The sequence below is a fragment of the Aedes albopictus genome, chromosome 3, assembly GCF_035046485.1.
Source record: "Aedes albopictus strain Foshan chromosome 3, AalbF5, whole genome shotgun sequence".
NCBI lineage: Eukaryota > Metazoa > Arthropoda > Insecta > Diptera > Culicidae > Aedes > Aedes albopictus.
The window spans coordinates 226,222,983-226,247,308 of NC_085138.1; the positions used below are offsets into that span (position 1 = coordinate 226,222,983).

The 24,326-nt window shown below is 39.6% G+C and overlaps 2 protein-coding genes across 2 annotated transcripts in view; both read left to right on the forward strand.

Moving 5' to 3' along the window:
* LOC134289397 (uncharacterized) overlaps positions 1-12,923 on the forward strand; it is a 34,160-nt gene extending 21,237 nt beyond the window's left edge. Inside the window, exon 2 of the mRNA XM_062855122.1 lies at positions 12,117-12,923. Coding sequence (XP_062711106.1) covers positions 12,117-12,923 — 807 coding nt within the window. The remainder of the gene's footprint in view (positions 1-12,116) is intronic.
* The window catches only part of LOC109397782 (zinc finger imprinted 3), a 142,615-nt gene that overhangs the window by 96,033 nt on the left and 22,256 nt on the right, over positions 1-24,326 (forward strand). The window lies entirely within an intron of this gene.

Sequence of the window (24,326 nt, forward strand, 5' to 3'; positions counted from 1 at the left end):
CCGGATCAGATCTTTGCGAAAACTTTCTTCATTTTGACTTTATCGGGCGTCCGGACAGCACAAGCCAACATCGGCATTAACAAAGTTATGGAACGCGCTTGCAGTAATACTGCAAGTAAATTAAAACCATTAAAACAGCCCTTGGGGCTACGAAAGTGTCCCACGGGAGTGAACCGAATAATTTTCTCAGGACGAAAGCCCGGACACATAAGTGTCAATCACTATGAGCGCTGTGTAAAAATTGAACTGCGCTTTGTCGCAACAATGAGACATTCATTTCAAATGTGTGAAAACTGTGCTAGTTGATTGGCAATTGGAAAACATTTTCTTCAACTCGGATGATGAAGAAATTTTCATTTTGATGAAATGTATTACTCAGTGTTGCCATATTTCAATGTGTGTAAGTCTTCGCAAAATTCGTAAATCTTCACAATTTTGCCTAAACATTTGCATGATTTATCGAAATTATACAAATATTCAATGAGATAATTATTCGAAAGCGTTTGGTGTGCATTTTGAAAGTGTCGAAACCACCGAGAATTTAAAATCAATTGCATCAAAAGTGCGGCGCGGATATTTAACCATGTTTTGTCGTATAGGAGCTCAATTTTCTGTAAAATTGGTTCGAACAGTTCTTTAGAGGGCCAACAATTTTCTGAAAGAGGGTACGGTGAATTTTCCGAGAAAGTTGCTACCGCCAAGAATTTGAAACCAACTACATCAAAAGCATTCTGTGGAAATCAAACCGCATCTTGTCGCAGGAAAGGCAACATTTCTCTAGTGCGCCCATTGCACTATTGCATTCCTTTTCATCATAACAAGTGTTTGAACCAAACCAATAATTCCTACAAAGCCTATCATTGTCGCTGTTCTGACATTTGCTGGCAAAACAACGAAATTATTAATGACACATGCAATATTTTTAACAAATTCTTGTTCAAACAGCCCTTTTGAGAGCAGTTTTAAGAAAGAATAAACGGTAGATTTTCTGACAAAGTGACGCTGGTCACATAAGTGTCAAAACGGCCGAATTTCGAAAATTACTCCTAAACTAAATGCAACAGCTTGTCTTATCACCTGGTCGTGTCACCGAATCTGGCGAGTACGCTTTCTTCTTGTGTGTACAGTGCATAGTTATGAAGGAATGTCTTCAGGCTTTGCTTATGTTTCAAACTTTGTTATAATTATTTCAACACAAATCCCCATAATCCACCAAAATCTTGTAGAATTTACATAGTTAAAATTAACGATTTTCAAAACCATTAGCCACTACAAATTCTATTATTGATCCAAATAAATTGCATAGTAGTCCTTTGTCGTTCATAATAAACTGCTTTACGTAGTTTACGTCATGCGGTTGTGTCTTGTACACACCTCTCTGATTTTTCATAAATATCAGTAAATAAAAAGAAAATCGGGTTCAGTACGGTTCTTTTGAATTCCACTAAAAATTTGCATCCTTTGACAGATACGTATTTCGACCTCAACTGTAAGGTCGTCTTCAGTGTCTTGTACTTAACTCGACTCGAGTGGAGAGAGATGCTGAGATATGCGAAATTCAAAATTTGTTTGCTCTCTAGCGCCGCCTAGTGGTAGAATTTTAAATCTTAAGTCTTATTATCGGTTAGCCCTTGACCAGCAAAACAACTTTGCCGAAGACACCAACTCTCTACAGTATGACCCATAAAAAAATGCGACAGTTTTCAAAGTCATCGTTCCCCTACTTCGAACTAATTAACCTTGCATGCATCTATTGGATAGTATAGTAGAGCCACTAATCTGATAATGGCAAAGGAACATAGACTGATTTCATGCACATACATTTGGAAATATAATGTTGAACATATGGATGTCGAAATGGTCCACGCGCCAGAGGCCGTTTTTTAAAGATATAATTTTCTTTCAATTGCTTTCAATCACATTCAATAAAATTTTATTTTCAAAATAGTACTTTTATGGCTGGTTAAGGTCTTCAGGAGTTCGTTGGTTCGTCGGACAAGAACGAAAAAAATATTACCTTATAAATTAAGAGACATTTTCTAAATTGTTTGACAAATGATAATTTTAGAAAATATTATGTTTTAAGCATGAAATTGTTATTAAGTACTTAGTATTTGTACCTATCATAAAGGCAGGTTTATATGCCTTCATCGACAAAAAAATATTTTGAAAAATGTTCAAACAGTGTTAAGTTTTTTATTAATTTATCTCAAATACGGTTTTTAATATGTAGCACCTGTTTCCTAAACGTTTGAAATTATTTTTAAAATATTTTCCAAACATGGGCGTATTAAAGAGTACATATTTCTTCATGGTTTCCATGTGTTTAAATGTTTTTGGCTTAGTTCATTTTGCTCAGAAAATTAGAGGAAAACTTGATTTTATTTAGAAATTGTTAACAATTATAAGGTATCCCATATACGTAACCCATGAATATTTTGACAAACATTTTAGAGATCCTGTATGCCAATGACCTCTTTATTGTATCGTAATCCAAAAAAGTTTAATTTATTAGGATTATTTCATTAAAAATCATCAAATACCGCAAAAAAATTTAATGTCGCATTTTTTATGGGTCATACTGTAAGTAATCAGGATCATGAGATATATGAGATTGAAATTTCGCTAGTGTCACATCTACTTGTCTGTGATTTATGTGATATCTTAGACAAGCAGATACAACACTGACAAAATTTCCATCCCATATATCTCAGGAACCTGATTACTTAGAGAGTTGGTTTTTTTAGGCAAAGTTGTTCAGCTGGGCGGCGCTAAATAGCGTACAAATTTTACATTTCACGTATCTCAGCATTCTGATTCTTTAGAAAGATGGTGTCTTCGGCAAAATTATTTGGTAGATCATGGGCTTTCAGGATAATTATCGTTTGGTTCGAGTTTCTGCAGCTAGGTGGCGCTAGTTGCAATTTTTTGCAAATTTTCCTGATATATATGAAAAACAAAATTTGTTAGCTCACTAGCACCACCTGTTGGTGGAATTTGGAACCAAAATATTCATCAACCGTAAGTCCTTGACCAGCTTAAGACGTCTGCTTGTCTCTAATATCACAGGATTTGATACCCCTTAGCGGGTTTTGGACTTACTGGCATGCTTTCGGTTCACCAAATGCTCAAACAACACTGACCCCTTTAACCCTAAAAGGGACACCTGGGGTTCATTGGACCCCAGGCGCCATTCAGAGCCCGTCTTTGATGGAACACACTCAGCGAGGTGACGAAACTGAGGCCATGAAGGTATCCCTTTTAGGGTTAAACGCAGTGTGCACTGAGTTCTGTTTTTTTCTGTGTGCGCGCAGAAATTGCGCACTGGGATTATGATCTGCGGGCTCTCATTGCTCTCACGCAGCACTCTAATCACCCGCACAAAAACTCTGCGTGAGAGAAATTATGTACATTTTATTGTGCGTTTTTTCTCTTTCTCTTTTGTAAGGTAAATGAAACTGAGAAGTTCAGTGAAAGATGAGCGAAAATGGGCACAATTTCTGCGTGACATGCCATGCAAGGAATATTTTTTTCCATATTTAACCTTAACTTACTTAACATTACTTTTCATCATTTATGGACATCTATTTCGAATTGCAATGCGGTAAAAATTGCTGCATATAAGCTATTGCAAGTTTTAGAAGACACTTTCCTATTTTTCAATAATGATTGTTTTGAAGTTGTTGAATAATTGTGCTATCACTCGTTCTATTTTTTAATCGTCGTTTTTCTGTCGAATTCTGATCACTTTTTCATGTCTTCCAATTTGTCTTTTGGCTATTTAACCTCTTTACCCTTTTAGACGTTTTATCCATTCGACCTTTTGTCCCATTCGACCTTTTGTCCCATTCGACCTTTTGTCCCATTCGACCTTTTGTCCATTCGACCTTTTGTCCATTCGACCTTTTGTCCTTCGACCTTATGTCTTTCGAACTTTTGTCATAGATTCGTTTTAGCCTTAGTAAAAAGATCCTCGATTATCTGCTGGAGATAATCTCAGAAGACTGCTTTATAGGAGCCTTCTCTTGTCTTGGCCATCTGTCAGAGACCCTCTTGCACTAGCCCAGAATGAATGCGACCTTTTGCATCAGTTGCATGGAGTCGCATTATGTAGCCATCCAAACATACAGGGGATACTCAAAATAATTGGAACAGGTAAAATTTTCACTTTTCAAAAAATGTTCAACTCGCTGTAACTTTTCGAAAAGGGCATCAAATATTCTCAAATTTTTACTGTAAGTTCATCAACTAGTTGTGTATCAGTGGTCAACTTTGAGCTGTTATATCTCCGGATTCAATGGACCGAATGCAATGAAATTTTGATCATTTATGACTAATATAATGAACATTGAAAAACAGTTGACTTAGTTTGAAATTATTAATAAGAAAAAAAGTTATAGCGATTTCATTTATTCTATGTTTTTTTAGTAAATTTAATTATTTGTCAAATGTGTCCTATTACTTTTTCAATTTAATGCTGCATTACTTTTTCAATTTAGGTTGCATTCCTTTGAAATATAAATATATTCAAGTTCATTACAGGTTATTTAAAAGACCTATAATTACTATTTCGAATTTTGAAATGATGATGAAGTTTTGAATAAATTGGTGCTATATTAGAAAAATAATCTAATCGTTATAATTCTCTTTCGTGTAAAAAATGTTAAGTTTAGTCAAATGTTTTTAATAGCTCATTATATAAGTCATAAATGATCAAAATTTCATTGCATTCGGTTCATTGAATCCGGAGATATAACAGCTCAAAGTTGGCTATCGAATAATTATAACTTTTCCTAGAACCTTTATAACTTCGTGTAGAATAGTCCGAACTTTCCCAAATTTTGACCACTGATACACAACTAGTTTATAAACTTACAGTAAAAATTTGGGAATATTTGATGCCCTTTTCGAAAAGTTACAGCGAGTTGAACATTTTTTGAAAAGTGAAAATTTTACCTGTCCCAGTTATTTTGAGTATCCCCTGTATATCTTGCGATCTGAATGCTGTATCATGGAAAAATTTGGGCATTTCGTCAAACAGCGTCAGCATTTCGTTTGATGATAAATATAAAATTGGGAAGCTTCAAAACAAGATTCCTGATAATCGAGGTTAGCCTGTAGTTAGTTACTCTTTTTATCAATATTGAATGAAATCGAAAACTTCGCTGCACCTACCATTCCAAATTACTGGTCATTCAAGGATTCAAATCTGCACACACGGTTTGATCCATTTGGCATTGTAGCTGGCCATTCGACGAGTGCCCCCTGCTTCTCCGAAGGATTATCATCTAATGAATAATTTATTTCACTTATTTTGACATAACGAACAAAAGGTCCCGATCAATTCGGGTCAATTTTCGTCAAATCAATAGGCCGTTGGATAAACATTTGTATTCAGCACAATTTCCTCCACACAATCAACATCCGCCGGACCGAGGCGCTGAATTAATTCGGCTCTGACAGGTCTTGACACCCCCTGCACAGTGACTGGCTGTTCCAAAGTCCAGCATCGCCTCTCGGACCTGCCGACTGCGGATCCGTCTCCGCTACAGATTGAAATGTCTTGAGCCTGAGGCGACAAGCAGTCTACAAGTCAGTTCAGTGCACAGTGTTGGCTCGGGTGCACGTGATGAAGGGGTTGCTCGCTTGGGGATGCCATCTTTACGCACTTCCAATCACTTGCGGAGGGAGGACGAAACAGAACAAGTTGGTTGGTTTAACCCCTCTTGAACAGTTGTTAAAGCGAATCTCAAGAGCGGCTCATGTTTATTAGCACAGCAGTTCATGATTTCCCCAAAAGGGGGAAAACTCGCTATTTCTTTGCCTCCTGATCAATAGAAAAGTTTTCTCCAGAAAAAAATACCATGCAAAGAAGGGTGATTACGGGAAAAGTTGTCCTCTTTCGGGAGACCGCAGGGAGAATGCCAGAAACGGCGATAGTCCCAATCCCGACAATTTTTCATATGCGATAAACATCTATATGTAAAATACGGGAGGCGTATGCCACACGTGTCTCCGGTCTGGAGACAAGGGCACAAGTGTTCCAGTCGGTGTTTTACATGTGAGAATATCGGCAATCGAAATCCCTAACATTAGTATCAGTCAGTAATAATAATAACAATAATGGTAGGTGGGCGAAATGCTTGTTGAATGCCCCTCGAGTCAAATATTATTTCCAATTCTGTCGCATTTTTTCCCGGCTCAGAAGGTCGTCGTCTGCGTCTTTTGCATGCCAGGTTAAACCGACGACGATGATCCGATATGGATGGGAAAAGCAATAATCTCCGTCGGGTCCATTCATGGTCAGCCAACGGAAACGGCAATCTATTTTTATCGCATCCAATCATCTTAATCGATGCCGGACGATTAACTATCTAATGGGGGTCAATTGCGAACCATTCCGGTGATGATGTGAGGGAATGCGTGCAAAGTGAGACGTACCGACGACGAGTTAAGGGGTACTATGGTAGAAAGTTTGCAATTAAGGTGATACGAGACGACGTCAAATTGAAGTCTCTTAGTTCATGGTCGTGAGTCAGAGATACTGGCAGGGCAAAAGAAATAATTGAATATATTTTACATACTGGGGATAGCCAAAATGTTTGGAATAGGCAACTTTTTTTCTCACACAAAAAATTCAACAAGCTGTAACTTTTCATAGAGTGCATCAAAAAACCTAAAAGTTTGACTGTTTCTCAAACTATTATATGTGCATCATTGGTATAAATTGAGCTTGATTGGTTTATTATTTAGACTTATTTTTGAACTGTCATATCTCGGAAAACAGTGAACCGAATTGAATGAAATTTTCTACGTTCATCAACAATATATTGATACTTAACTCCACGTTATATAATCTAAATTTTCTCACGATGAATAAAGTTATACTGGTTTGAGGTTTCTATTTCAATTGAAAAGGCAGCCAATGTTCAACTTTTCTTATTGGTATTAACAATGATAATTTAAAACACTTTTCAAGAGTTTAATAAGATTTTTATTCGACTCGCAGTAATTCCTTTACAACATAGTTTAATGTGTTTTTCACAAGTCAAATAAGCGCTTTCGTTTCATCATACTTCGACTCAGAGCGCATGATGAAAAACACGTGTTTTTTACTGAACAACAGCTGAATTAATCAGTTGCTCAGTCGTTAAGCATAATGTCTGTGCTTATTCGCCACTGCTGAATAGGAGTCGAAGTCTGAGCGCTGCAATTCATCATCTCCAGGATGGCGCAGATAGGAAGGCACGCGGCTGGTAACACTAGTTTGCAGCATTTTTGAACTCGGTAAGCTGATGATCATTTTTGGTGTAGAATCATGCCCTGAATTCGAAAACGCGAAGGAAAAAAAATACAGTAGAGCGGAAATTTTTTCGACTTTCCATACAAGGTTTTTGATTTGAAATCGATTTTTGTTCTATTTTTAGCAACGTCGCTCACTCCACACATCTCATTCTCCGTAATCAATGCTCCGATTGAGCTGAATTTTTTACTGTAACTCGCCTACATATGATATGTCAAAAAAACGTTGGGGAAGAATTTTTTGTCTTATTGAAAAAAAAAATACATTTGTTCATATATTTTTGGAAATTTTGCAAAATTTAAAGGAGAACGTCCCTAAAACTTGCCAATATCTTGAATTTCATCAATCTGACGCAAAACCTGCATTCAGATGATCATATGGTATTGTATTCAGCTTTTAATTTATGGAAAAAGATTTAAAATTGGTTGAACAAAACGCAAGATATTTGAATTTTAGTAAATTCCATATTTACAAAAGTTATAAAACTCGATTTTGAGCTAAAACTCAAAAACTGTTCTACTTAAATTTTTTTGAAGCACGGTTTCGAAATCAGCGCTGAATTGTGCTTCAAAAACTTTGGTCTTTGACAGAAGTTCACGACTTTCGTTTTATTTTGTAAACTAGTGTAATCGACGAGTCTCGAGTTCAAATCTGGATTTAGGTAAATTTATGTGTAGTTATTGTTTCACAATAATTGCTCTCGGCCTTAAGTTCCAATCATATAAACTCTCGTGGAAATTGAAAAAAATGCATTTTATTTATTTCTAATCATTTTTGCTCAAGCTGAATAACAGCTTTACTATATAGTTTTAAAACGATTTATCAACAGTTGGTACACAACACTATGCTTTATAGTTTCTCCAAATTTGTGTGTACAAAACCCGAACAAAGGTTGTGCCTGAAAATTAGTCAAATGTTATTCAGAATCATGCTGAATCAATTCGTTGTAAAGGTGCTTGTAAAATGAGTGATTGTTAGTGATTGATGTAAAAAAAATACATTTTTTCGAAAAAGGTCCAAAAAGCGTCAATGCATCAAATTTTTTTTTAACGTTCGAAAAGTACCTATGTTTTAATGAATCGTGAACTATTAATATGTTGTTGAAAAACAATCAAAATTTCATTCAAATCGTTTTACTGGTTTCCGAGATATGACAGTTCAAAAATAAGTTGATTCAATAATAGTGTTTTACGAGAATGATTCTTGCTTCGCGAAAGATAAACCAATCAAACTCAAATTTGTACCCATGATGCACATATAATGGGTTAACAAAATTTGAGAATTTTGGATGCACTCTATGAAAAGTTATAGCATGTTTAACTTTTTTGTGAGAGAAAAAGAAGTTACCTATCCCAAACATTTTGGCAACCCCCCTGTACATCTGGACGTCTGGCATGCAGTTACAAACACTTGACTTGTTTGTAGATTCATTTTCAATGGGGATTAGTTCAATGTTGTGGTCGATAGATGAGTTGACATACCTGTTCCTTGTGTATTTCCCAGTGAGCCGGCCGTCAGGAAATTGACCCGGTATACATTAATAGGACGCGACATTTCCGGCCGACTGCATGCAAGGCGTCTTAGTGAAGGTACATAAAAAGGGTGACCTGACTGTATGCGATAGTTGGCGGGCCATCATGTTACTGTGTATCGTTCTCAAAGTCCTCATCAAAGTGATCCTTAACGGAATACAGGAGAAGATTGACGCAACTCTCCGACGGCAGCAAGCAGGATTCCGTGCCGGACGATCCTGTGTAGATCATATTGTCACGCTCCGTATCATTCTGGAGCAAATCAATGAATTTCAAGAGTCTCTCTACCTGGTGTTCATTGATTATGACAAAGCTTTCGACCGTCTCAATCACGAAAACATGTGGGAAGCCCTCAGGCGCAAGGGTCTCCCTGAGAAAATCATCGGCCTCATTGAAGCACAGTACAGGGCATTTTCGTGCAAAGTACTGCACAACGGTTTTTTTTTTTCGATCCCATCCGGGTCGTTGCTGGAGTGAGGCAAGAATTATACTATCACCGCTACTGTTCCTCATCGTAATCGGTGGGGGCGATTGACCGTGAACCAAATCGTGGATTGTTGTGGCAGCCCATTACCATGAAGCACCTAAATGACTTCGAAGTGGCTGATGACTAGCTCAACGGCGCTCTGATATGCAAAGCACGCTCAATGATCTTTCCCATCGCTCCTCAGCGGCAGGTCTTACCATAAACGTCAACAAGATCAAATCGATGGATGTAAACATGGTCAACCCTTCCAGCTTTACGGTAGCTGGGCAATCAATGGAGAATGTTGATAGCTTACAATATATTGGTATCCATATGGCGACCGATGGAAGGCCAAGATCGACATAGGTGCACGGGTCAAGAAGGCGAGTTTAAGAAATGTATGGAAAAACAATTAGATCAGTCGACGCACAAAAATCCGTATTTACAACTCGGACGTGAAATCTGTGCTGCTATACACCAGTGCAAGGATGTTTTCGATCATCTGGCAATCATTTGACTCATTTGTCTATAACTCAGTTTAGAAGCCTTATATTAAAATGTGATGTTCGACAAACTTGTAGATTATTGTTTTCCTACAATTATCACCAAGGATGCCATATTCTAACTCTTATATTTACGGCGTAAAAGTGTTAGTACCACCTACTCATACTAAACGATCGGATTTTTCGATCGTTTAGTATGAGTAGGTGGTACTAGCGCTCTCACGCCGTTTATATGAGAGCTAGAATATGGCGTCCTTGGCGATAATTATAGGAAAAACACTTATCTACAAGTTTGCCGAACACCTCTTTTCAATATTATGATTCTGAACTGACCTGTGGATGAATGAGTCAAATGATTGCCAGGTGATCGAAAACATCATTGCACCAGTGAAACCTGGTGTGTATCAATGGAGTACACTCAACGGCTGCAGGTCTTCATCAATAGATGCCTGCGGTATATAATTCGCGCATGGTGGCCTCACAGTTGGATCTCCAACGTGGAGCTCTGTAACCGTTCGGTTACAAATTGTTGATTTTTGTTTTGTATTATATGTTGAATGTCGGACCCTTCACGTTTCTTGTGTAAGAACAGTAGAAGTACCACAGAAGCGTTAGGGTCCTGTGCCGTTGTAACTGTGTAAGTGTTGTTTCTTGTTTTTATAAATATTTTAAATTGTTTGTTAGACATCCACGAACCGATGGCGGCCGAAGATGACTTGAGAGAGTAGATTGAAAAAAAAATGCAAAATCTCTTCGTGCTTTCGCATTTTTTCATCGGGGTGGTGGATAGTGTAACCGTTTGGTTACAGGATTGTGGATTTTTGTTTTGTATTTGTTGTATGTGTCGGACCCTTCACGTTTCTTGTGTAAAAACAGTAGGAAAATACCACAGAAGTGAAAGGGTCATGTAGGTACCGCTGTAAATGTGTTGTCGTTACCAATCGAGAAATATGGCTGGCTGAAAAATAATATTAAAAAGTGGAATGGGAGATGATGAAAATTGAGCTGCCATTGCCCAAATTAGGCAGCTTTTGTAATCAGGCGTCTGTGTGCTAAGACGTGTTTGAAATAGTGCAGTGGTTCTAAGATTTGAATCTCGGAAACCGACCCCCCCCCCCATGGCCCTTAGCAGGAGCTAAGTGGGTGATTGGGAAGAATACCGTTCAGGTAAATAATATACCCTGCACATTGCATAGCAATTGTTTTTAAAATGAACTGTCCTTTAGGACCTCTTTTGTATGGACCTTTAAGGTCTCCGTCCAGCACACGGTTCGGCCCGCGGAACCGGGAACGGTTCCCGCGCCTAATCGTAAAAGACCGTGAGTCCTTGTACGAGGACCAATAGCTCGGGCCGAAGTCCCTAAACGTAAAGGAGCTTTCCCCTCTCGGCCGTCCAAGGTGGCCATGCCACGACCGGCCGATTGCGCCTAAGAGGGAAGACGCCTGCATCCCCCCCCCCCCCCCAGCAACGCCCGCTGGTCCTCCGGCCGAGTACCGGCCCTAGACACCGCTCGCCTTGCCATCCAGCGAGATTTCCGGCCGCACAGCTCTACTGGAGTCGCTGTGTCGGCCACCGAACCCAGCACCATCAACGCAGCGGTATGTACCGGTACCACCGAACATAGAAATAGGCCACACTTAACAAATTAACACAAATTTTTTTACACAGAACAACACGCACACGCCACAATTAGGATTTCAATAAAATTTATATAAGAAATGTGAAAGTTCTCTGTGTAGTGTTTTTGTATCGCGAAGTGCCCTTGATTACCCAGTAGCTAGCCGACCCTGGGATTGCCGGAGAGTCTCTTGTGTCTTGAGTCGGCCCGGCACTGTAGTATTTATCGATTCGTTTCACTTGGCACCCAGCCAAAAGTCCGCGAAAGGTAATCAAGGGACCGAAGTAGCATACAAAAATCTAACGATTTTTGCCGACGGGAGGTGGCAGGGATACGTGCTTGCACGTATGTCTCCCCTTATGCACGATCTGCCACTTTTGGTGTTTAATCTGTGATAATCATGAGGCTTTTGCCTTCAAAAGAGGTCCTGAACACACATAGGACACATTTGCTTTTGATTGTCGTTTTTACCGTTTGAAAATTCGTCGATGTTGGCAAATGTTGTTTTTTCGCGTTTCGATTTTATGTTTCATGTCCATGTATCATAATTGAACTTCACTGTTTTTATGCACAATCAATCATGACAACAATAGCGCACTATTTATTTTAACATGTTTTGGTCCGTCTCATTGTTTTGCGATTTTATTTCTTACTCACAACACACACCACTGATTCTCATACCGTGTCATCAAGCGACGAGAAAAGGCTGAAGCCAATTATCATCCAATCAATTGGCAGCCGTCGACGTACGATGCGGACGAGTCGGACTTAGAGGAATGGTTTGAAATGCCTCGTCCGTTGCTCTCGACGCATCCCAACTACCCGCTAGAGGAGTTAGAGCTGGACCTCGAAGAGACTTTGTCGACCATACGGGAGCAAAGGACTTCGGGGGTGATGATGCCAGCAGACGTCGTTAAAATTAAACGAATCATTTACCTATTCATGCGTGACATGAACATCGTCACATGCGATGTAAATTCTCGCTATTTGCCCCCCAGCGCGACTTGCGAATACAGGGCACCGGAATCAGAACCAGAGGAAGAGATCGAGTTGATCATCCCTAGTTCCGATTCCGAAGACTTAGAAATGTCCTTCAGCGAGCCCGAATCTGATTCAGAAGACCTGTTTCAGGTAGAAATGGGAAAGAAAAGGAGCCCGATGTCACGCTACTCTTCCGGTTATTTCACTCCCAATTTTGACACCAGTAAGTCGGTGCTTAAATCTTCTAAAATTCCCCGAGACTTACCTGGCGAAGCTTTCCATTCTTCAAATTCACAAACTTCGAACCCCGAATCCCTCCGAAAGCAGACCCGGTCGTTCAAGATCCGGAAAAAGGCCAACCTAAATCTTCAAGCGGAACCTACGGCCAAAGAACTGTGCGAAAACCTGATTTCGATATTGGCACCCTACCCTTCAACGAACATTCCCCGTTCCGGACGCACACCTGGAACCCCCCAAAAGGTCTTTTCAGTCAATAAAAAGAAGAATAAACATGTCTAGTTTCTATCTACGATAATTTTTATTTTCTTTTTAGGTTCACTTCTAATTAATCCGGCAGTTTGCCATCGATCCGGTGAGGTGCGGGAATAATTACCTTTCCCCAGTTGCCGACGGCAGACATCGCTGGATGGAAGTGATCTGTAAAAGAGTAAATGAACCACTTTTTAGCAAATTTAACACCGAAGGACTATGGAATTGTTAGTCGATTGTGTTAGTTGTTATGAGAATCGTTAGCTGTTAGTCCTAGATTAGTCAGACCGACGGATGAAAGACTCCGGGCGGTCGTGCAGAAAGGCTAACATGCAAGAGAAAATAGATCAAACTTACCTTGATTTGATCGGGGATCCATACCAACACTGGCAGGACCGGAGGAGCTTGCGAGGGATAACAAACTCGCCTTCGCGTTTCTCCACCTGTGAAGATGTTGGAAGGGGATCGCCCAATTTGTTCAGGTCGGCCAAACCTGTAATCAACATCGATCATTTAATGAGTCGATCCTTATAGTGTACACTACGGTTTACTTACCTACTTTCATCTTGCAGAGTCAAGATGATTTTTACGGTAATCCCGGCATAAGTTTGGGAGCAGCAATGGGCCAATCTTTCACGAAAAGATTGCCGCCGCATTGCAAAACAGCCCGCCACTGTATCGTGACATCGAGCTCATTCATCTAGAAGTAAACACATACATAGATAGAGCTTCGATATGTTCACTGACTGTTTGTTTATACGTACGTATTACTTACCGAGACGTTTCATTCATCCTGGCCAGTTTTCCTTCGAAATTTTGCACCACGAACTGCACGACAGAACATAAACAACATGTAAACAATAGATATGCTGTGTCAGTTCACTTTGACAGATTCATGACATTTCGCAAACTGTCAATGTCACCATTGTGTCAAACAGTTTGCCCGCCGGCGAATCAATCCCGCCAGGGGATTCGGCCGTGCTGATCGAATGTGATCTATGTGTTGTAAATATTTGTAAATAGGGTTGTAAAATTGTTTTTCGATGCGCATCAATGTAAATATTAATTAAGAGTTGTCTACCCATAATACGGGATGTTTTAAAAGATTTTATATTATTTTGTGTACATATTTTGCATGTCTTAATTTATTTCATTTTTCAATTTTAAACTGTTTATTTGTGCACGTACGTAAAGTTGATTTTAGCATGTTTTATTATTTATATTTTTAATTTGTTGTAAAGTTCTATTATGATATCGCGCGATAGTAGTTAGTAGTTTTTAATTTGTTGTTGCTATGTTTTTGTAATTATTATTTTGTTGTTTGTTGTACATCCACGAACCGATGGCGGCCGAAGATGACTTGAGAGAGTGAATTGAAAAAAAATGCAAAATTTCTTCGTGCTTTCGCATTTTTTTCATCGGGGTGGTGGATAGTGTAACCGTTCGGTTACAAATTGTTGATTTTTGTTTTGTATTATATGTTGAATGTCGGACCCTTCACGTTTCTTGTGTAAGAACAGTAGAAGTACCACAGAAGCGTTAGGGTCCTGTGCCGCTGTAACTGTGTAAGTTCGCTACCAAAAATCAAACATGGAAGGAGTCATAAACAGTTGGAGCGAAATATTGCATACTATGATGGTACAAAACGTAGAATGACGGAATGAGGGAATAATTCAACAGAACGGCCATTGCCTAAATTAGGCCACTGTTAACCAGGCGTCCGTGTACTAAAGGACAAGTTTTGTGCAGTAGTGAGTGAACGAAACCAAACCCCCCCCCTTTCCCTTATTTCCCTTAGCAAGAGCTGAGTGGGAATTTGGGATTATTACACGTTCAGGTAATTAAAACTATCTGCACATATAGGCGGTAAATTAATACCATTTGGTTCCAATAGGACCTCTTTTGTTTGGACCTTTAAGTCCCACCGTCCAGCACACGGGTCGGCCCGCGAAGCCATCAGGCTTCCGCGCCTAACTCGTCAAGGAGTTTTACCGTCCTTTTCCGGACGGGTCCTCAGGCAGATCGCCTTAACCGACAAGGAGGATTTCCCCTCTCGGCCGTCCAAGGTGGCCATGCCACGGCCGGTCGATAGCGTCTAAGAGGGAAGATGTCTGCATCCCCCCCCCCCCCCCCCCCCCAGCAACGCCCGCTGGTCCTCCGGCCGAGTACCGGCCCTAGACACCGCTCGCCTTGCCATCCAGCGAGATTTCCGGCCGCACAGCTCTACTGGAGTCGCTGTGTCGGCCACCGAACCCAGCACCATCAACGCAGCGGTATGTACCGGTACCACCGAACATAGAAATAGGCCACACTTAACAAATTAACACAAATTTTTTTACACAGAACAACACGCACACGCCACAATTAGGATTTCAATAAAATTTATATAAGAAATGTGAAAGTTCTCTGTGTAGTGTTTTTGTATCGCGAAGTGCCCTTGATTACCCAGTAGCTAGCCGACCCTGGGATTGCCGGAGAGTCTCTTGTGTCTTGAGTCGGCCCGGCACTGTAGTATTTACCGATTCGTTTCAGCTCCATCGTTGATGTCATCAAAAGCCGATATCGACAGAAATTTGGGAGCGAAATTGGAGGTGGGTCGGCCACACTCTACGCAGGGGCGGAAACAAAATCTGCAAACAAGCGTTAGACTGGAACCCAGCCGGACATCACAGCAGAGGCAGACCCAAAGGCTCATGGCGGCGCAACGAACAACGAAATCAAGCAAGTCGACAAAAATTTGACCTGGTCACAGGTCAAGGCGATGGCTGGCAATCGCCCAGGATGGAGATCTTTCAATTCGGCCCTCTGCACCACCGAGGGTGCCCAGGACTGAAAGTAAGTAAGTAGTATACGTTGATGGGTTGCTAGTGTGTTTATGGCCTGCCGGCGAGGATGGATGGGCCTTTCTGCTGAAGCGCTCTGTGGAGGACGAGTGCGAGCGCCTAATGTGCCATAGCACCTTCCACCGGATGGTGGCGAATCGTCGGGCACCCTGAGCCGTCGGAACACCAACGGGTCGATACTAATAGACCACGGCCGGAAAGACAGTCGAATCAGACGCCAGCGAAGTCGGTTAGTAAAGTTCGGTCGCTCACGAGGCGAGTACGATTCCAGTCGGATGGTCACGTCAATCCAATCGTTCCAGGAGGTGAGATTGAATCGCTGAGTCGAGTCCTAAAGCGTGCTGCTCAAAGCAAGAGCGGGGCGAAACGGAGCGGAGCGGGTTCGGATAGAGTTTCGATCTTCACGAGGCCACTGGTGGATGGATGTCGGTGGCACCTAGTGAAAAATGACCACTCCTTTTGAGCCGGTTTCACCAGCGTGTGGTGCATGCAGTTTCTTCAAGATGGGACATCTGTGACGCCGTATGGTCTGACCTGTAAACTCTATTCGGTTTTTTGAGAAGAAAGTGTCATGCTTATATGGACGGAACCAAAAAGCATGGGCGAGCTCTATTCTATTCTATTCTAGAGCTTGCACAGCCAGTATTGAAAAGCATCCTGGAAATAACAGAATTTCTTCTGTTATTTTCTTATCAGCATTAATATTTGCATCATATCATCTATAATATGATACAAATATTAAAATGGCCAGGCCCACTATGCAGACTAATGGGTTTGAAGATAATTCAAAAGATTACGGCAATCAGGTTATCCACGTGCAACGCCTAAATATTCCCACGCCTTCCGATATTCAAAGTCAATTCAACTGAAACAAAAATGCATTTTTTTCACCCCACATTCCCAACAGCTGCCCGGGGGATTTTAGATTCAATTTTCATCGTAGGGTCTACCTACCTCACGCGCGGTATATTGGAAGCAACGGGAAACATACCATTCGTTACTGACTTTGTTTTTATGACCCATCATCGTCCGGTGGTGGCCGGGTGCGATCGTGTTCGAACACGTTGGGCCTGGACCGGGGTAGTGCAGATTGTTACTACGCTTGGTGGGCCGACGACAAAGATGGGCAATAAACCCGAAAGAATGTTCTATTAATCGCGGTTGCACAAAGGTGACATTGGCTTGGGTTGAACCTAGGTGAACCTAAAAGGAACGTTTCGAAATCGAGGCACCGAATTGGCCGTCTATGGTCTCAGGTAGCCTGGATTGTTTTGCACCTGATTCGTTTTGAACTCAGGTAAACTTTAGCTGGAATGTTGCGAAATCAAGGCGCCGTATTGGCCGCCTATGGTTTCAGATAGCCTAGATTGTTTTTTTTGTCACAAGATTGAGGCGCCGAATTGGCCGCATGTGGTTTCGGGTAACCGCAATTGTTTTTGTTTGTCTCGAAAATCGATGCGCCGAATTGGCCGCGTAGCCGTGGTTGGTTTTTTTTGTTTTCACTGGGTTCGCTTTGAACTCAGGTAAACCCTTGCTGGAATGTTCTGAAATCGACACCGTATTGGCCGCATAGGGCGCCTGGCTTGTTTGCACTGGATTTGTTTTGTCTTCAAGTAAACCGAACGAAAAGAATGTTGGAGTACAATTTCAACCAACATCCGTGGCCGGGACCCGGCTAGGGGTCATTGTGCGCAAGCAAGGTTACATTTGAATAACAAGGCGGTTGCTTTGTTTTGAAGAATTGGGTGCCAAGTCCGAAAAGATGATGGGGCTAAGAATGATAATGATGATGATAATGATGATGATGATGGTGATGATGATGACGATGATGACGATGAGGACGATGGTGAAGATGACGATATGACACGCCCAAGCATTGAAGATGCCCAAGTGAGGCGGGGCTAGACGATGTAGGCCTTCGGGTAAAGATTCTTAGTAGGGGTTTTGCGAACACGCCCAAGTCAGGCGTGGTTAGGAAATTAGGTTTTTTTTTATCAGAACTAGGATTTTTGGTAGGGCTTGGGATACGCCCAAGACACGGCTAGGCTTGGGATACGCCCAAGAGAAAAGAGATTTTTCAAGAAGAGAAAGATGTAAAACACGATGTGGACAAGTAGGAAAGGTAGAAGGTTTTGGGACGTTTTAGTATTTTTTTTAGGTTTTTTGGACACGCCCAAGATGGGTTGGGCAACGTTAGGAATTTTCGTGACTTCTTCGGGTATTGCTAGGAAATTCAGGCTATAAATACGGAGGTTTTGGCTTCAATCGGGGCAGTTGTTGAAGAACAGAGTAATCGAGGAGAGTTCGACGTTAGAGTTGTTGAAGAACGGAGTTGTTGAGTTCAAAGACAGTCAGTGAGACAGTGGGTCAGTTTCAACGCTAGAGTGTTCAATCTTGGTTCAGAAAAGACAGTAATTGTAAAAGTTCAGTTTTTCAACGTAAGAGTAAAAGTCCAGTTCGGTTCAGTTTTTTTCAACTTCGGTGAAGAAATACAGAAAGGTGATATAAGAAAAAAATTGAATCATTGTAATATAAGTTAAGTGATGGTTTGTGATATTTCAATATAGATTATTAAAAAGATATCGTCGGACTGTTATGAATTAAAAGATATCACATTCCGTGTAGTGTTTAGTTGAGCCCCTGGACGGTACAGGGCGCTTCATATGGTGACAGCGAAAACTGTTCGCTAATCAGAACATTGGAACGCCAAATTTCTGACGGGAAGAAGAAATCAGTGCCGAGACTAAGTGCCACGTTGAACACTAAAAAGTTTGAACAATTGTGAAGAGACCGTGTGAACAAAGACCAATCAGTTAAGTGGAAAGCAGTGACAACATCGCAGAGAGCGGACGAAAGGGGAAATCTGACGGAATTTTCCTATCAGCAATGCTGCTACAATCGATATCAGTTATAATTGGGTGAGTAAACAATGAAAAAATTCATGTAAATGTCAATTTTGGGCGAACCGACGTCGACGACTAGAATCGATTTTGAAACACTGGAGGAAATCAAGGACTACATTTTTAAAGAATTTGAAAATTTAAATAAAAACAAAAATAGGCCAAGATCACAGCAAGGAATTTTTCTTAAAACAGAATTACTAAATGATGCATTTTTGAAATATGAAACAATAGTACAAAAATACGAAAATTTGAACGATACCAACACTTGGAATACCTTGACTGATAATTTGGAAATCGTCAGAAGAAAGTACGAAGAGTGTTTAAAAATTTTAAGCAAAACCAAACATACGGGAAAAACTACAAATAATCAACACTTGGAATCAGGAAAAGTTATCAATTTACGAAGCAGACGAGTTACAGTCTGTGAAGATTCATTTACTGAAAATTTTGATATTTCTACACTTAACGTTTCCATTTCTGAAACCGATTTATATTTTGGACCAATCAGAGATCCTAATATTTTGTCATCAACTTTATATAACGCTGACTATAGCGACGAAGAATCTAAAGTCGAATTAATTAAAAGTTTACACGAGTTTAGTACTAAATTTGATTCAACCTACAAATCCTTTTTTAACAAAATGGCATACGTTTTTCCAACCGAAAAAGCAATTCAGGTAATCCCTGAATTTCGCGGTGCAGCAGCAGAATTAGATGCTTTCATTTACCAAATTAAGCATTTTGCAGAAATAATTGAAAAGTTAGGTGAAAATGATGCAGCTAAAGAGGCAGAAACGGAACTTATCCATGTTGTACTGTCAAAATTGAAAGGTCCAGCAGCAATAAAATTCAAAAATATTCTTGCTGACACTTGGGAGGATGTCAGAGATAATCTTCGGAAGGAATTTGGAAGTAGCTTCAAATTAGAGGAATTATTTCAAAAAAAATCGAAACACTTGAACAAGGTCAACAGGAAACATTTCAGAGTTACAAAGATCGAGTTCTTCAATTTAAAAAGCATATTGAAGAATACGAAACAGAGAACTTTAAAGATCAAACATTTGAATCTTATGCTCAAAGAAGTCTTAGAATTCACTTTTTAGCAGGTTTGAAAAACAGGAGTCTGAAGAATTTGGCAAAAACTAAAAAAGACGAATCATTAGAAGATTTAATCGATTATTTGGAAGAAGAATGCATCGATGTAGAACAAATTGAACAAATCGAACGAAGGTTGCAGGATTCACATATCGCAGAATCCCAAAGATTACGAAATAAAGATCAAAATTTCCGACCTCCCCGAAGAAACTTTGATAATAGGAATAAGGATTATGATCCAAGTCCAAGGAATTATCAAAGAAGGTTCGAAAATAACAGAAATCAAGGATTTCAAGAAGATTTTAATAATGACTATCGGAGGAATTTTAATAGAGGAACACAGGGACCACAAGGCGGTTTCCGCAATGAGTATCGAAGGAACGACTACAGCAGAGGACAGAACGACTATAGAAACTTCAACAGAAGTAATAGTGACAACTATCCAAGAAATGACAGGAATCGATACGAAGATTCATACAGAGACGATAGAAATCGATTGAACAATAACACTCAATACAGATATGAGAGAGACCATTATGACAACTGTCAACACAATCGAAATGACAATCAAAATACTCGAAATGAATATCAAAACACTCGTAGAGATTTTAACAGAAACGAACCCCCACGACAAGAGAACAGAGGCAGAAATGACTATTATCAAAATTCAAACCAGAAAGTTGGAAGATTCGACCACCCTCGCGAAAACAACTGGAACAACCGGAACTTTGGTAACAACCAGGAACGAAAAAACTAGAGCATGGGGGTTTGGATAGGAAAAAGATAGACGAATCCCATTGTTTTTACATAAATACACATGCTGACGATAGCAATGAAAATCCACGAAAGTTTTCCAATAGCCCAATGTATGGAGGGTTTTCTACAGGATTTTATTGGAAATTATCAACATGGGAAAATGTTGATTATATTGGAAAATATTACCTTGATACTAGCATTAACGAAAACTTGATTCATAAAAGCGTAGCGTTAAAAGTTGGAGCAACAAAGATTGTTCCACAAGACAAACAAGGAAATGATAGAATAAGTATGGGTTTTCAGTCGTTAGGAACTATATGGATACACTTAGCAATAGGAGAATTAAGCTTACCAATAAAGTTTTATGTAGTGGATACATTGGAAGTTCCCGCCAAAGTTGGGTACAAATTTGTAAAGGAACATGTTGACTCGATACATAAAAACTTTGAAGAGACAACGTTTAAATTGGAAAGAACGAGAAAATACAATGTTGCATACGATTTAGTTAGCAGAGATCTACTGGAATATTGCAACAAACACAAGTACGAAAAAGACATTGCAGTAATTTTAGATCAAATGAACGATGATTATGAGTTTGAAAGCGATACTGATTCAAACTCATCTGTTATAACAGAATCTGAGCAATCTGCAGGTTTAATATATTTGTCAAAAGACAACGAAAGGGTTACAGATGAATCTGGTAGACTTGAAATATTTGAAACACCACAAATACCTCTTTGGAACCCACATATGGATGGTCTAGAAAATATTGATTTTAGCCGAGATGAGAAAGACGAATACCTAAAAGTCTACTCATTTGAAGATTTTTCTAGAAACTTTGCAAAATATGATCCAGAAAAAGTAAAATTCAGCGATAAAATACTTCAGAAACATGAGGTAGATGGGACATTCGTGATAGCTAACAGCCGGTCTGTCTATAAAGAATTGAACGATTTGGTAGATCTCCCATACGGATTGAAACAGCACTTGAATGGCAGAATATTTTCTATTCCACAAGAAAAACTGTGGGGACTGATAATGAACGGTACGAGAAAATCAGAGCACGATTCAGAAGTACTCAGAGAAGGATTAATCGATGGATTTCACAATTGCCCAGAGTTTGTTCTCTCGGCCAAAACTATTCAAATTGTCTCATACAGAAAATTAATGGATATATTGGGATTGAATATACTGAGATACATAGCTTATAAATTCAACAAAACTCTCATACTGTATGCTCCAGATGAAGAAAATAATGGTGGCTATTTTTATGATGAAAAATTAGACAAATATAACAAGGAATTAGGTATGGTATTTCTTGCACAGCCAAATTCAGAACCACCTGCAAAAGGGGATAATAGTACCGCCGATAACGTATCAAGTCCACAAACGTTTTCAGAACAGATGGTTTTTACCAATGACAAATTTTTCGTTGAACTACCAACAGCAAATAGCTGTAAGAACAAAATAAAGTTTTTGATTGACACAGGTTCGTCGATAAATTTGCTAAACTATGATCTACTAGATTATGCGGGGATAAAATCCTATGATGCATCAGAAACTATAACCCTGGTTGGAATTGAAAATGGTAGTAAAGCAACACTGGGAGCTGCGAAACTAGAATTATTAATTCAAGATGGGAAATTCCCAGCTACATTTCACTTAGTAAAGGACCTAATAGTTCCTGGAATTATTGGGATTGAATTCCTGTGTCAACATGTTGCGACAATAAATGAAGGTTTTAAGTCCATAACTTTTAACCGAAATAAAAATGACAGTTTTGCGTTAACACACAAAACATCAACAAATAAATATGTTCACACGATTAATACAGTGCGACATCGAGAAGACTCATTTAGTCGATGTGAAGAAATTTACTATGATTATGACGAAGGAAATTCGGTCAAGTCAGAAGATCTGGGAAAAGAAGATGAAAAACGAATGCTCAATTTAGATGCTGATACCGACTGTGATGTAGTCGAATATAAACAATATAAAACATTGATGGGTTATGAACGAGAAGAAAAGCTTTTAAAAATAGTAAAGCTTGATCACTTGGAAAAAGATAATTATGATGAAATTAAAAATATCATATGCGATTTTAATGATGTATTTTTCATAGAGGGCGATAATTTGACCTACACACATGCGGCAGTCCACGAAATTGAAACTTCAACAAATGTGCCAATTTACAAACGGCAATATAGATTTCCCGAAGCTACTAAACAACATATAAATGAACAAATTGATGAAATGCTTACTCAAGGAATCATCAAACCAAGCAAAAGTCCTTGGAATGCTCCAGTATTATGTGTACCGAAGAAACCAGATGCTAACGGAAATAAGAAATATCGGATAGTGGTGGATTTCAGAGAACTCAACCTTATCACAAAACCTTTTGTTTATCCGATTCCATTAATAAACGATTTATTGGACAGTCTTGGAAACAGTAAATACTTTTCTACCTTGGATCTGAAATCTGGATTTTACCAAGTACCAATACATCCAAAGGATGCCGTAAAAACCGCATTTTCTACCCCAAAAGGACATTTTGAATTCACGCGAATGCCTATGGGACTTAAAAATAGCCCATCGACTTTTCAAAAATTGATGAACACGGTTCTTTACGAGCTTGGAGACGTGAAAATTGTAGTTTACCTCGATGACGCTATTATTTTCGGGGACACTATTGAGGAGCATAATGAAAATCTATGCAAAATACTCAGTGTGTTGAGAAAACACAATTTAAAATTGGAACCAGGAAAGTGTCACATTCTCAAAGAAAAGTTAAAATACTTAGGCCATCTTGTGGATGAACACGGAGTCAGGCCAACAGAAGAAAACGTCGAAGCAATCAAAAATATGCCACAACCAAAAACAGTAAAAGATGTTCGTTCATTTTTAGGGTCCGTAAATTTCTATGGGAAATTTATTCCAAATGTAGCAAACATCAGGAAACCTCTGAATGACTTATTGAAAAAAGATCATAAGTTTATTTGGACGAAGGAATGCGAAGATTCATTCAACAAACTGAGACTTTGTCTCACATCCGAACCACTTCTGGTCAGGCCGAATTACGCCGACACTTTTGTGATCACGACAGATGCTAGCAACTACGCTATTGGGGCGGTTTTATCGAATGAAAAAACGACAGAACATCCAATTGCATATGCAAGCAGAGCCCTCATTGGAGCTGAAATACGGTATCATACAATCGAAAAAGAATTACTGGCCATTGTATGGGCAGTAGACTATTTCAAACATTATATTTTTAATCAAAAGTTTATAGTGTACAGTGATCATAGACCACTAGTTTCACTATGGCGATTAAAGGAAACGTCATCAACCCTTACTCGATTAAGACTCAAACTGCAGGGTCTAGATTTCGAAGTTCGTTACAAAAGCGGGAAAGAAAATGTAGTCGCAGATTTCTTATCCAGACTCCCTAAACCTGAAAATCATCCAGCCGATGAAAGTAATACCACAAGGTCGCAATTAATTGCTGTGGTCACCCGACAGCAAAAGAAAAAAGCAGAACAAGAAAACATATTCATTCATCCAAACAAACAGCTGATGGAAAAAGACACCGTTCCGTGCCGCAGTAACGGGGGCGCGATCGCTGACCGTGACCTAGAAAGCGAAGGAATCAAAACAAAAACGCAAACCATGGGCCGTATGAATGATAGCGTAAATAATAATTGCACGGGTTCCGACCTACACGGCATAAACAAGGTGTCAAATTCACCTCCAGCAAGTACGAGCGCAGTATCGGACGAGGCTGAAATTGAGGAATCCATTATGGCCGACGTTTTCGATTTATGCAATAACACACATAC